Source organism: Cervus canadensis, chromosome 14 (genome assembly GCF_019320065.1).
Source record: "Cervus canadensis isolate Bull #8, Minnesota chromosome 14, ASM1932006v1, whole genome shotgun sequence".
Classification (NCBI taxonomy): Eukaryota; Metazoa; Chordata; class Mammalia; order Artiodactyla; family Cervidae; genus Cervus; species Cervus canadensis.
In genome coordinates this window covers 42679512-42694696 of record NC_057399.1, presented here as the reverse complement: position 1 = coordinate 42694696, position 15185 = coordinate 42679512, and the positions used below count along the sequence as shown (strand labels likewise).

The 15185-nt window shown below is 40.6% G+C and overlaps 1 protein-coding gene across 1 annotated transcript in view; it reads right to left on the bottom strand.

The window, feature by feature from the left end:
* The window catches only part of CCDC171 (coiled-coil domain containing 171), a 322272-nt gene extending 307715 nt beyond the window's left edge, over positions 1–14557 (bottom strand). Inside the window, 2 exon segments of the mRNA XM_043486967.1 lie at positions 7464–7621; positions 14475–14557. Coding sequence (XP_043342902.1) covers positions 7464–7507 — 44 coding nt within the window. The 5' untranslated portion in view covers positions 7508–7621; positions 14475–14557.
* Between the last annotated feature and the right edge of the window lie 628 nt (positions 14558–15185).

Sequence of the window (15185 nt, the reverse complement as noted above, 5' to 3'; positions counted from 1 at the left end):
GACTAAAGCACTCTACTCTTTCTCCAAAATTAAAGTTTTAACCAAAATAACAGCAAAGAGAATTTAGAGATATAAACTCACAAGGAGAATGAAAATAGGAGATGAGACAGTAGCTATAAAATATTGGAAGTTGGAATGCAGGTGGCTAAGTGGTGACTGATTGACATAAGCAACCTGAATTCAAAGCCAAGGAAGGCAACTGGATTTATACCAGTCACCAAAAAGCTCACTTCATTGGCAACATCTTTTAAAATGGGGGTAAAAGTAGAGCAGAAAACAGAAGAATTGGTTGAAAGTCTGCCAAAGAAGTAATGAGCTCCTCAGATCCTCTACCCTATACACCACACACTGGGTATTGATTTCTTCCCCACTCTGGAAGAACACTAGGGGTTTATTCCCTGGAGAGGATAAAACAGAATATCTCAGGATATCAGATACAAATGTGGTTAAGTGTTCCACACCAAAAACAAGACATTCAAGTAAAAGATATATAATAAATTAACATCCTTTATCTTCTAATATTTATTGTCTACCAGAACACTGGCAACCAAAACAGTGACTGGAAGGATCTTCCCTGGAGAATCTAACTAGCAGGCAAGAAAGACCTAAAGAGAATAATGCTAGAGGTTTTCCAGCCAAACAGCTTAACCAGATCAGCTGACAGAGAATACCTCGCACACAGAGCTTCCTATCATCTTTTGAGGCCTCTGCCTCTAAATAGGAACAGACAGCCAAGGATCACCAGAAATTAAGCATCCTTTAACAAGAAAGACAGAGACCACAAGGGGCAGGGAAGAAGTCAGAGATTATTCCAGGGAAAAAGAACTTTAAACCGAGAGAAAGGAAAAACCCCTAACATTAAAATGCTCAGAAAAATAGGAAGAGATAAAAAATCCATAAAACAAAAACTAGATGCAATTTTAAGTGAAATATTCATAGAACAAAAAAAAAGAGCTCTTGGAAATCAACAACACAAGGTGAGAAACGAAAAACTAACTAAATAAAAGAAAAATATCCAAGATGCCTGAAAAAATTCCAAGCAAAAATAATTTCCACTTTAGAATTTTGTGCTCAACAAGTACCATTCAAAGTCAAGAGTATGAGAAAGACTATTTCAGTTCTGTAAGACATCAAACCATTTACCTACAATTAATTTCTCAAGGGGATATTGGAGACTTGCTTCACCAAAATAAAACCCACACTGAAAAAAGACATGGGATTCCAGCAGTAGGGTACTCAAGACAAGAAAACAGCAAAGGGATGTCTAAGATAGGACTCTTGAGAGTCCCTTGGACAGGAAGGACATCAAACCAGTCAATCCTAAAGGAAATCAACCCTGAATACCCACTGGAAGGACTGATGCTAAAGCTGAAGCTCCAATAATTTAGCCACCCGATGCAAAGAGCCAACTCATTGGAAAAGACCCTGATGCTGGGAAAGATTGAGGGCAAAAGTAGAAGGGAGCAGCAGAGGATAAGATGGTTGGATAGCACCACTGACTCAATGGACATGAATCTGAGCAAACTCTGGGAGACTGTGAAGGACAGGGAAGCCTGGCGTGCTGCAGTTAATGGGGTAACAAAGAGATGGACATAACTTAGCAACTGAATAAGAAGACAGGAGGATGGAAGGAGGCACCCAGTAAGAACTGTGGGATAATGTCCCAACTGAACTGGCCAACACCTCCAGGAGTGATTTCTTTAAGAACATGAAAACAGAAAATAACAGACTATATCAACTATGTGAATAATATAATGAGAGATTTATCAAACTTGGCAGGAGAATGAAGTTGAATTCATAAGTATGTGGCAATTAAGTCAAATAAACAATAAATGAAAAAACTATTAAATTCCAGGAAAACAAGATGTATAAGAGAGAAAAATTGCCACAAAACACTACTACATGGCTCAACTGGAAATTTTTCATAATTAAATAATAATATAAACATTGAATAATCTAATCCAAATTCTATCACTAAATGAAGAGAGAATGAAAGAGGCAAACATGAAAACTAAATTATAAACTTCTATAGCAGAAAGTCAGTTCAGTTCAGTCGCTCAGTCGTGTCCAACTCTTTGCGACCACATCAATCGCAGCATGCCAGGCCTCCCTGTCCATCACAAACTCCCGGAGTTTACTCAAACCCATGCCCATCGAGTCAGCGATGCCATCCAGCCATCTCATCTTCTGTTGTCCCCTTCTCCTCCTGCCCCCAATCCCTCCCAGCATCAGGGTCTTTTCCAATGAGTCAACTCTTTACATCAGGTGGCCAAAGTATTGGAGATTCAGCTTCAGCATCACTCCTTCCAATGAACACCCAGGACTGATCTCCTTCAGGATGGACTGGTTGGATCTCCTTGTAGTCCAAGGGACTCTCAAGAGTCTTCTCCAACACCACAGTTCAAAAGCATCAATTTTTCGGTACTCAGCTTTCTTCACGGTCCAACTCTCACATCCATACATGACCACTGGAAAAACCATAGCCTTGACCAGACGGACCTTTGTTGGCAAAGTAATGTCTCTGCTTTTTAATATGCTGTCTAGGTTGGTCATAACTTTCCTTCCAAGGAATAAGCGTCTTTTAATTTCATGGCTGCAGTCACCATCTGCAGTGATTTTGGAGCCCAAAAAAATAGTTTGATACTGTGTGAGATGAGTACAATCGTGCGGTAGTTTGAGCATTCTTTGTCATTGCCTTTCTTTGGGACTGGAATGAAAACTGAGCTTCTCCAGTCCTGTGGCCACTGCTGAGTTTTCCAAATTTGCTGGCATATTGAGTGCAACACTTTCACAGCATCAGTTTTTAGGATTTGAAATAGCGCCACTGGAATTCCATCACCTCCACAGCTTTGTTCGTAATGATCCTTCCTTAGGCCCGCTTGACTTCACATTCCAGGATGTCTGGCTGGTGAGTGATCACACCATTGTGATTATCTGGGTCATGAAGATCTTTTTTGTACAGTTCTTCTGTGTATTCTTGCCACCTCGTCTTAATATCTGCTTCTGTTAGGTCCATACCATTTCTGTCCTTTATTGAGCCCATCTTTGCATGAAATGTTTCCTTGGTATCTCTCATTTTCTTAAAGAGATCTCTTGTCTTTCCCATTCTATTGTTTTCCTCTCTTTCTTTGCACTGATCACTGAAGAAGCCTTTCTTATCTCTCCTTGCTATTCTTTGGAACTCTGCATTCAAATGGGTACGCTGTTGCTGCTGCTGCTAAGTTGCTTCAGTCATGTCCAACTCTGCGCGACCCCATAGATGGCAGCCCAGCAGGCTCCGCAGTCCCTGGGATTCTCCAGGCAAGAATACTGGAGTGGGTTGCCATTTCCTTCTCCAATGCATGAAAGTGAAAAGTGAAAGTGAAGTCGCTCAGTTGTGTCCGACTCTTCGCGACCCCATGGACTGCAGCCTACCAGGATCCTCTGCCCATGGGATTTTCCAGGCTAGAGTACTGGAGTGGGTTGCCATTGCCTTCTCCATCAAATGGGTGTATCTTTCCTTTTCCCCTTTGCTTTTGCTTCTCTTCTTTTCACAGCTATTTGTAACGCCTCCTCAGACAGTCATTTTGCTTTTTTGCATTTCTTTTTTTGGGGAAAAGAAAAGAAGAGTTTGCCATTCCCTTCTCCAGTGGGCCACATTTTGTCAGAACTCTCCACCATGACCCAACCATCTTGGGTGGCCCTACACAGCATGGCTCATAGTTTCACTGAGTTAGACAAGGCTGTTGGTCCATGTGATTAGGTGAGTTGGTTTTCTGTGATTGTGGTTTTCAGTCGGTCTGCCCTCTGATGGAGAAGGATAAGAGGCTTATAGAAGCTTCCTGATGGGAGAGACAAATGGTACTGAAACAACTGATATCCACAGGCAAAATGATAAATTTAGACCCTTACCCCACACCATACATTAAAAAATAACTTCAGGGACTTCACTGGTAGTCCAGCAGTTAAGAATCCAGCTGGCAATGTAGGGGATAAAGGTCCTGTCCCTTGTCAGGGAACTAAAGATACCATCTGCCACTGAGCAACTAAGCCTGCACACAACTACCGAGCCTGCAGGCCACAACTAGGGAGTCCATGCATCGCAGGGAAAAATTTGCACATAACTCGATGAAGATCCCAAATGCCGCAACTAAAGCCTCACGCAGTCAAATAAATAAATATCTTTTTTTTTCTTTAAGTAACTTAAAATGGAGCCCAGACTTACGTGTAAGAACTAAAGTTATAAAAATTCTAGAAAACAGGAGAAAAATCTTCATGACCTTAAGTTGGGCAAAGAATTCTTAGATATGAAGCCAAAAGCACAATCCATAAAGAAAAAGAATTGAACTTTATAAAAATTAGTAACTCTTACACTTCAAAATACATTATTAAGAAAATGAATTCATCATTTGAATCAGTCCTAATGAGATGGATGAAACTGGAGCCCCTTATACAGAGTGAAGTAAGCCAGAAAGATAAAGAACATTACAGCATACTAACACATATATATGGAATTTAGAAAGATGGTAACGATAACCCTATATGCAAAACAGAAAAAGAGACACAGAAATACAGAACAGACTTTTGAACTCTGTGGAGAAGGTGAGGGTGGGATGTTTCAAAAGAACAGCATGTATACTATCTATGGTGAAACAGATCACCAGCCCAGGTGGGATGCATGAGACAAGTGCTCGGGCCTGGTACACTGGGAAGACCCAGAGGAATCGGGTGGAGAGGGAGGTGGGAGGGGGGATCGGGATGGGGGAATAAGTGTAAATCTATGGCTGATTCATATCAATGTATGACAAAACCCACTGAAATGTTGTGAAGTAATTAGCCTCCAACTAATAAAAAAATTAAAAAAAAAAAAAGAAAGAAAAAAAAAAGAAAATGAATTCAAGCCAACAATGGGAAAAAAATATTAGCAAAGTATATACCTGAAAAAAGACTTGTATCCAGAATGTGTAAAGAACTATTAAAGCTCGGTAACAAAAAGACAAATAAAAATTTAAAATTGGGCAAACAATCTCAATAGGCTTTTCACCAATGAAGATACACAAATGGCCAAAAAAATGCATGTGCAAAGATGTTCAACATCATTGCCCTTTAGGAAAATAAAAATAAAATCAGCATGACATATCACTTTCACTAGATTGGCTATAATCAAAAAGTCAGCATATAACAAGTGCTGGTGAGGATGTGGAGAAACTAAAACCCTTATACATTACTGGTAGAAATGTATGATTCAGGCACTTCAGAATGCAATTTGGCAGTTTCTTAAAAATGTTAACATAAATTTACTATATGATGGAAGTAATAGTGTTCCTAAGAATCTACCCAAGAGAAAGGAAATAGTATCTCCACGCAAAGACCTGTACACAAGTGCTCACAGCAGCATTATTTATAATATGCAAAATATGGAAACAATCTAAATGTCCATCAACTGATGGATGGTTAAACAACATGTACATATCCAGAAAATGGAATATTCAACAATAAGAAGAAACAAAGTACTGACACATGTTACGGCATGATAAATCCAAAGAACATGCCTAATGAAAGAAGACAGACATAAATGATCTCATATTGTATGATCCCCTTTATATGAATTATTCAAAAAATGCAAATCTACAGAAACAGAAAGTAGATCAGTGGTAAACAGCAGAGTTTAAATAACTTCATTGGTCCAAGTTCTAGAATTCTGAACAGTAATGTACTTATTAAAAATTATGATACATATATATTAATTTGGCAAGCTGGTCCCCCAAATATCGAAAAAGCAAGATATTAAAAATTGTAAATATTAATCTAATTTTTAAAATATGTATTTATAAATACATGTGTATGTTCAAAAGAAAAATTCTGTGCAGATATAAACCAAAATACTATCAGTGTTAACTCTTAAGTGGTAAGATTATAAGCAGTTTCATTGTTTCATTCACTTGTTTTTTTAAATAATTCTAAAAACACATGCATTACCAGCATTAAAGTATGTATTAAAATATACATATCTATGTGCCTATATAAAATCAGCTATTAGAGCAAGAAGGAACCTTGAAGATACCCTGTTTAGCAGTATCTGAACCATCTTCACTAAAGTGGTGGAGAACTAACTGATGAGACCTCACTCTTAACCCTTGAAACATTTGGTAAAAGAAAGAATTCTTGAGATAAAATTTGAAAAAGAAAAATCTTAATATTTTACTCATTTATTTTCTATCTTGCTCAAGAAAGAATTTAAGGTAGCTCCTGAAGACAAGACATTTATATAGCAAAACCTATTTATAAAGCAAAGTACATGTTAGCCACCATACTTGCCCCACCCACACATTCCTGCTGAAAAGGTGGGCAAAATGAGTTCTTCTCTAAATGTGAGCCATTACTATCCCTACACCATGCTCATTGCTTCTGTAAAATATATTTAAAAGGGAAAACTAAAAAAGAAAATTTAAAAACAGATAAAATTCAACCTTAAGGCATTTATTATCAGATTCAACAAACAGAAAATTACTCTGTAATGTGCTTATAAAAGTTTCTAAACACTTATTTTCAATTTCTGTACTTATTTCTTTGTAAATCGGGTTTCGAGTTGCACTCTCCAGAATGGCTCCATTTTATATTACAGACTTAACGAGTTTTTATACTATACACATGAGAAATGAATAAACCAAAGACAGGCACCTCACTCAAAGGCAGATATGAACGGTACAAAAAAAGATGAGCAACAGCAATTCTTAGAATGTAAACTCCAAGTAAATGAGCATTTAGCAACCGGAGCTAAAACTAACAAAATGCTTAACTAGAGGGATGAATCAGTCGAGACGATGAGGAAGTAAGAGAAAAACAGAGCAACACATATTATGGCAAGCCAAGTAATAATGAATAAGCAGAAGAAAAGATTTAGAGAAGTGGAAAAGAATAAGCAAGTCTCTAGGGACCAGAGAAAGTACAGACACTGACCTTTGTGCACTGAATTAACAAAGGAGCACAAAGAACCACATCAAGTCTTCAGACCTAGGTCTGATTTTTTTCTTTTTCTCTTTCTTTTTTTTTAATTTTTAATTTTTTTCCCATTTATTTTTATTAGTTGGAGGCTAATTACTTTACAATATTGTAGTGGTTTTTGCCATACATTGACATGAATCAGCCATGGATTTACATGTGTTCCCCAGCCCGATCCCTGCTCCCGCCTCCCTCTCCATCCCATCCCTCTGGGTCTTCCCAGTGCACCAGCCCTGAGCACTTGTCTCATGCATCCAACCTGGGCTGGTGATCTGTTTCACCCTTGATAGTATACTTGTTTCAATGCTGTTCTCTCTGAACATCCCACCAGGCATCACCCCTGCTCCTCCAGTCCCGTGAAATTTCCATTTCCCTTACCATCTCATGAGAATTCTTACAATCAGCCACTCCAATCACTTACTTCTCCATGGTCCCTGCAACCAAAAGCATTCCTCAACTAGTAGAAGATACTGCAGGCTTACCTCTGGATATCACCAGGGGTATTACTTGAAGTGTTCGAATTCATGACAAGTCTTCCAACTCTTTCAAAATACCCCACTGTTGCTTAATGATATACTTCGTTATTGATGATTTAAACTGTCCAAGATGTCTGTGGTTTACAGGTTACATGGACTGAAGTCTGTTGAAGTAAACCATATAATAGTAGTTACTTATGTGAGTCCTGAGACGATGAGTGATTTTTCTTTTATGTGTGTGTGTGTGTATATATATATAAAAAACACTTTCTTTATCCATTCATCTATTGATGGACACTTAAAAAGATGTTTTGTACCAATAACCCACTGTGTTAGCATTAGGAGTGCCTGATAAGGCAAAAATCTGGCCTTAAGCTTCATTCCTCTCTGTTTTGCTTTATAATGGACATATTTAAAATTATTTGGCTAAAAAATTAATACAAGAGGCCAAGGCATTGAATGATAATTACTTGAATGATAAATGATCCACCAAGGCACACACACCATCATGAAGGAAAAATAGAAGAATTATTTAGTAAAAGTGTAGGTGTCCAAGGATAGCTAGAAGACCTCCCCCTACCAAAATCTAACCTGATCTGTCCCTGCTCGTAAAAAACCACCCTGAGAGAGATCACTGAAAGAAGGACTCAAATAAGTCAACTGAGATGTGGACCCAAACACAGTACTAAGAAATGGACTAATGGTTCCTAGAACCAAACTCTAGGGGATCTTCAAAACACTGATTCACACAGCCGATGCAGAATAGCTTGACCTAGAATAAAGAAGATGGAACATTTACTAAGAAGAGGGGGAAAATCCCATTTTATTTTACTCCTCCTAAATACTATGTTTGGGAACAGTGGTAGACAAACACCACTATCATTGGTTTACTGAACACTTAGTGCAATAAGCACTGTCCTTGGTACTTTATACACAGAGCTATAGAACTCTGATCCTTACAACACCACAATAAAAAGATTATCCCATTTTTTAAAAGAGAAATCTAAGACAGATATTAGAAGTAATTTGTCAAAAGTCACATAGTTACAGGACCAAAATTCCAACTCCCTACTATCTATTTTCTAAGCCCAATCTCATTCTACAAAGTCACTGTTGATACAAACTATAATTATCTTACCTGAGGTTTATTATCCTCATTTCAATTACAGAAATGCATCTGATTCAGAGAGGCTTAAATGACTTGCCTAAAGTCAGTCAGCTACTCAGTAGAGGACACTGAAGAATCAAGCTCTTCTGATACTGAGTCTCAAAATCCTTTCATCTTACCACCATGCCCTCAAAGTTCAGACTCCAAAGAATCTGCCTTCAGAATGAAGTAAAAGAGTTAGAACTTAGAAGGAAGGGACTCTTTCATACTTAAGAGTAATGTCCAAGGCTCAAAAGTACATATATATAATGTTTTCTATTTTTGTGAAAAGAATTAAATACACACACCACATGTACAAACTTCTGTGACACAAACAGAACCTCTATTTACCTCACAGGAAAAGAATTTACATACTTAGAGCCTTCATAATGTCTGTGTTTTTGACTTTGTTGTGATCTTGGGCAGAGAAATGTGGGGAAAGGTAGTTAATCAAACTTTAATATAATTGTTTCAATAAAGCTAAGCTGACGAGAACCACCATTTTTCAGTGCATTATTTTAGTATCTAACATCTTCAAACTTGAACGGTCATCTAGAAAAGGTCTTCCCTAGCTCAGATGCAAGTTTCATTGATTTCCAGATCACTGATACAGACAGCATAACAGGCAGATGGTTTCCCATGATCTCTGTCCCAAGGTGCTTCTCTCTAGTATAATACCCTCCCCTTTACTGGGCAGAACCTGAGACTTGCTTCTAACCAAGAGAACACGGCGAAGGTGACAGGCTGCACTCCCATGATTACTTTATGTTATATATGACTCTGTCCTAGCTGATGAAGTGACAGATAACCCCCAGCACACTGTCACACTGTGAACTGCTGATGTAGAGGGCCAGTTGACAGGGAACTGCAGGCACCCTCCCCAAAGGCATTAAGAAGCCAGATCCCTCAGTCATACAGATGCCAACAGGAAACACATTCTGGGCAATTCCCTGGAGATCCAGTGGTCAGGACCCTGCGCTCTCACTGTAGGAAGCACAGGTTTGACCCCTGGGCAGGGAACCAAGATTCTGCAAGCCGATTCTGCAAGCCACATGGCATAGCCAAAAAAAAGACATTCTGCCAACAACTTGAATGAACAGGGTAGCGATTCTTTCAAGTCAAGGTTCCACATGAGAATACTGCCAGCAGCACCTTGATTGCAACTTAGTGAAATTCTGAACAGAGGGCCCACCTAGGCAGTGCCCAGACTCCCAACCTACAGAAACTGAGAAATAATAAATCAGGGCTGTTTTAAGCCCCTAAGTTTGTGGTAACTTGTTATACAATAGAAAATGAATAGAGATAACAAGCTTGAAAACACATTTGCAGAGTTAAAAAGAAAAGAGAAAGAGTTAATATGTAAAGTACAAAATGGATTGTGACATCGACCCCGCCTATGTGTGTATGTCTCTTTGCTTTTCCATAGGTTAATTTCCTAATGAATTTACATAGCAAAGTTTGTAAAAATCCTATCTAAGGTAACAAGATAGAAAAACTAGAAAAGCATGGACAATGTTTACAGCAAAAAGAATTAGAAAATACAAATGAATAAGGACAAACCAGCACCAACCACAAAACCCACATGGAGGTGGAGGTGTCCACACAGAAGCAGGGAGATAGCAGGACTCCCCTGAAAGAACCCCCAAGGACCAACAGATAGTCAATGGAAAGCATGGCAGGAAAACCTGAGCGCAAGGGCTGAAACAGACACATGAAACAGACACATGGTAAGAGAGTCTTGAAGGGCTGGTACCATTCAGCCTCACAGACTTTCACTACTGACCTGCCAAGGTGCCCTTCCTGAACAGGGGCCCACACTAATGAGAATCAGTAGACAATGGAATCAGGAGAAATAAAGACAAATTAAAGAGATAGCTCAGTCCAAACTGTGGGAGGAAACAGGGCCAGGAAATGTCAGTACCAAGCATACACAACAACAACAAAAAAGACAGGGTTTTGTGAATACTGAAAAGCTTTCCTTTACCTTGCTCAAAATTCAGGAAGACTAACCTTTCATAAAAATCAGCAACAGAAAAGCAAGGTGTTCAAATTTCATACAGATATGAGGAGAAAGAGAGTAAGGAACTGAATGGACTCCTGAAAATGAAAGAATGACGGAAAGACAAGTCCACAAATCAGATTAAAATCATAACTTACTATTTCAAAACGAGCTACAAGGGGGACTTCCCCGGTGGTCCAGTGGCAAAGACTCCATGTTCCCAATGCAGGGGGCCTGGGTTGGATCCCTGATCAGGAACTAGATCCCACAAATCGCAATTAAGGTCTCAACTGCCGCAACTAAGATTCCACATGCTGCTACAACAAAGATCAAAGATCTCATGGGCCCAAACTAAGACCGGGCACAGTCAAATAAATAAAAGTAAATATTGAAAAAGACAAGCTACAAGACATTAACAAAATGGTATAAGGCATGAAAGAATAGGAATCAGAATTAGAAAACATGACATAAGATCAGACGAAGACTAGCAAGATTAAAAAAAAAATTTCTGCAGTGAAGACTAAAGTAGAGGGAACAAGAGTAAATAGACATGATCAAAAAAAAAAAAACCTCTTAAAGGACATACAAAATGAAATAGAAGTAAAATTTTTAAACAAAAATTTAAGAAAAAGACCAAAATGATTCAAATGAATGTGAAAATATACTGAAAACAGGCAAAGAATAACCAACATGGAAATAACAGAAGTCCCTGAATAAGCAATAAAGCAAGGGAAACAGAACAAACACTAAAAACTGTAATTCAAGAAAAGTTTTCTTAAATATAAAAATACTCTAATCCACAGTTCCAAAAAACAAGCCACATATCTGAGAACACGAACCCAGCACAAGCAATACCAAGACATATTCTAAAATAACTACTGGACTTCTGTAAAAAGATGTACACAGATGTTCATGCAGCATTGTTCACAGACAGCCAAGAAGTAAAAACCCAAATATCCATCAATTTGCCAATATATAAACAAACATGAAATATTATTCAACCATAAAAAGGAATGAAGTACCAATATATGCCACAACATGGATGAATGTTGAAAACATTATGCTAAATGAAAGAAGCCAGACACAAAAGGACACATATTGTATAATTCCATTATCTATGAACAAGTTGATACCCCAAAGCCATACCCTTCCCTCATCATTCCTACTGTGCACATACAAACATCCCTTCTCCAGGTATCACACTTAGATTATCTCATTTCACTCTACACCAACCCCAAGGGGAAGATACTGTTAATATCCCCATTTTATACCCTGGGGAACTGGGGCTTAAAGATACTCAATCACTTGTCCAAAGTCACATCTCTAGTAAGTGACAGAGTAAGGATTCAAATCCAAATTCGCTATCTCCGGAGCTTTGCTATGTACCTTTGCCATTAACCTTCAACACACGGCTCACCCCATGGCTTCCCTCACAAGTCAGGGAAGCACTTCTGCTCCGTACTGCCGAGTTCTTAAACGCAGATCATTTTTCCACACATCCAAACTACAAGTCAGGGTCTTAATAAAAGATGACCCAGACGTCCAGTGAATTTCTCAATCCAGAAGGGATTTCCACAGAGTTGGGCCAAAAGCAGGGCACCCATTGGGCAGTGATGGATAAAGGCAAAGTTTAAATCAGTTTCTTACGTTAATGTGTTACTATCTTTATGTTCTCTTGGTAGTGAAGTTGGTCTATTCTCACCATTCCCACTAAAACAGATGAAAGAAAGTAAAAGTCGCTCAGCCATGTCCATGCAAAACATGGACTATACAGTCCACGGAATTCTCTAAGCCAGAATACTGGAGTGGGCAGCCTTTCCCTTCTCCAGGGGATCTTCCCAACCCAGGGATTGAACCCAGGTCTCCCGCATTGCAGGCTGAGTCACAAGAGAAGACCCAAAATAGATGAGGGGATGTTTAGTACATCATTTGTCAAGAAGTTTTTTAGAAATAGTTAATGGGGCAATTGAGGACAAGGGATCAATGGTCTGGACATCCTAAGAATAAGTACCAGCCAAGAAGACAATTCTGCTTTAGATTTCAGAGCTACTACTGGTAAGAAGTTTTCCTGTCTCACATCTGAGTCCTTCTGTAGGTCATCCAGAATGCAATGATCTCTCTTAGTGTGTCTGCACAGATCAGGGGCAAGGGGAGGGGCAGGGAGAATGAAAAGATGAAGACTGTTATTGAGCACTTCCTGCATACCAGACACTACATTAAGCATATCTGAGCTCAGTGAATCTTCCCAATACCTAAAGATTATTATGCATGTTTCACAGATGAGAACACTGAGGCTTGGAGAGGCTGAGTAACTTGTGTATAAAGATATCCCGTGGGAGGGTTAGAATTCAAGTTCATATTGTGGCTGACTCCTAAATTCATTCTCTTTCATAACACAGTGCTGTCTTCAATACTAACCACATCTGTAGTGTGGGTGTCTATTAGCAAACGTGTATTTCACCTTTAAAAAAGATGTTTGGTTCTTTCATCAAAACAAAACCAAGACAAGTGGGCTGAGGCAATCAAAGTATTTTAGGATTAAATGAGACTTCAGAGATCCAGTCTATCCTTCTTATCTGACAGATAAGGCATTTTAATGCCCAGGGAGCTTAGGTGATTTGCCTGAGGTCATACAGCTAATAAAAGTCTCCACTAGGACTGATACAGAAAGCTCCAAGCTAAAATAACTGCTTTCATCTTTCCTTGTGAAGGTTGCACTGCCTTTGTTTCCTCATTTCATGGGAAACCAAGTTCCTTTCCTGCTCTCTGCTTGTTTTGTTACTAGACACTAACTGTTCAATAAAACAAGTGACAAAAAATGTTAGGTTCTCTCCTTCAAGATTATGAAAACAACTAAATAAAACACCAATGTGTAATGTGTTCAAAAGACTTGGACACCAACTGAAATTGGTTCTCAAATAAATTTAAGTGGTTATCATTGGCGATCTGCTTAAAACGGGGGGAGGGGGGTGGAACTGCCTAGGAAAAATATCACCTGGAATAAAGAATAGTCAAAAGGAGACTCCACTTCAGCAGAAATTGTACAGCCACGGAGCAACTCAGCTCTCTTTTCTCTTAAGAGTCATGAAGTAGAAGCTACAGAAGACAGCCTAGCACAACTCATTCTTTCATTTATCAAACATTTATAGAGTGTCTAGTGTGTGGCTGGCATTTTTATTAAAAGGGATGAAAATGATCTGGTTCTTGTCCTCGAAGGACTTACTGATTGAGAGGGAAAGAGCCCGGCAATCCGGAGTTGTAAACTTAAGAAGCTCCAAGTCCAGGCTCTGAGTCCTGCCCTCTGGACCCTACCCTGTCCTCTGTGTACTGAGGCAGCGGTCTTTGGCTAGGATGATCCAGAAGCATCTTCCTCCAGGTGGGCGGAAAGGCCCAGCCCAGGGAACTGGAGGCGAGCCCCCATTGACAGAACAGCCTCAAACTAACTCAGGGTCCCTCATAACCTTAACTGCAGCCCCCCTATAACCGTTCCTCTCAACACCTCCCAGCCCGTCTTTCTCCTCCAAACACCCACATCTGATGGTTACCTCAGGGGGCTCCCGCGATCCAAACTGCACAGCCGCGGCCCCTGGGGCAGCTTCAAATCTCAAAGGCAGAAAGAGGCCCGGGCCGACCAAGGGGTCAGAGCAAAAACTGTTGGAACCCGACGGACTCTAGGACCCGGGGAAGGGAAACGAATAGCACAGCGGGGAACGAAGGGAGACCAGCCCCCGAGAGACTGTGTTTACAACGGCCACTTCCGGAGACTAGACTTCTCTAGCAGACCTCCGCAGACTTTCGGGGGGCCCCTAGCCCCGCCCCGGCCAGCCCCTTTCCTCCCGCCTCCCGCAGCCCGCAGCTCCAGGATACGCACTCGGAGAACGCCGGGCTCGGATTGGAGGACCCGGGCCCGCGGAGCTGCGCGGCCTATCTGGAAGGCAACCGGCGCATGCGCTGTTGCTGGGGAGCGGCGCGCTAGCGATCGCGCGCGGCCCCGCTCCTGGCGCGTCTTTTCCGCGCGTGAGGACGCCAGGTCCCGCGCCCTAGACAGTCTCGGCGTGAGGTTTCCGAGTCACAGTCCTAGAATCCCCAGAGAGCTGGCTGAACAGGCCAGTTTCTAAGCCCTAGCTCAGAAACCCGCCTACTGAATAAAAATCTTAAGAAGTTGAATCCCAGGTGCTCCATATTTAAGCTAGCTTCCCTGCTGACCCTTAATATCACTGCCCTCCTTCGGGGTCCATAGTCTGGAGCCTGGGGGAAATTCTCTGGGCTCGGCTTCTGCACCAGTGGCTGGTTTCCCGCTGTTTAGACAGCTCCCAACTGCCGACGCTTCTAGTCCCCTCCTCCCGTCCCCATTGTATCCCAGCTTGTGCTTGTAAACGGAGCCGGAAAGTGCGGGTCAGTGCGCTGATGCCGTTGCAGCGCCTCTAACTATAAATACTGCATAAACAGGTACCTCGCGAAAAAGTCCTCGGAACCTTAGCGTGTGCTCCTGCTTGCTTTCCTGCCCTCCTCCTCTTCCTACGCCCCCACCCAGCCCCGCAACACACACACAACACACGCTTTCCTCGTTGATAATTTACAC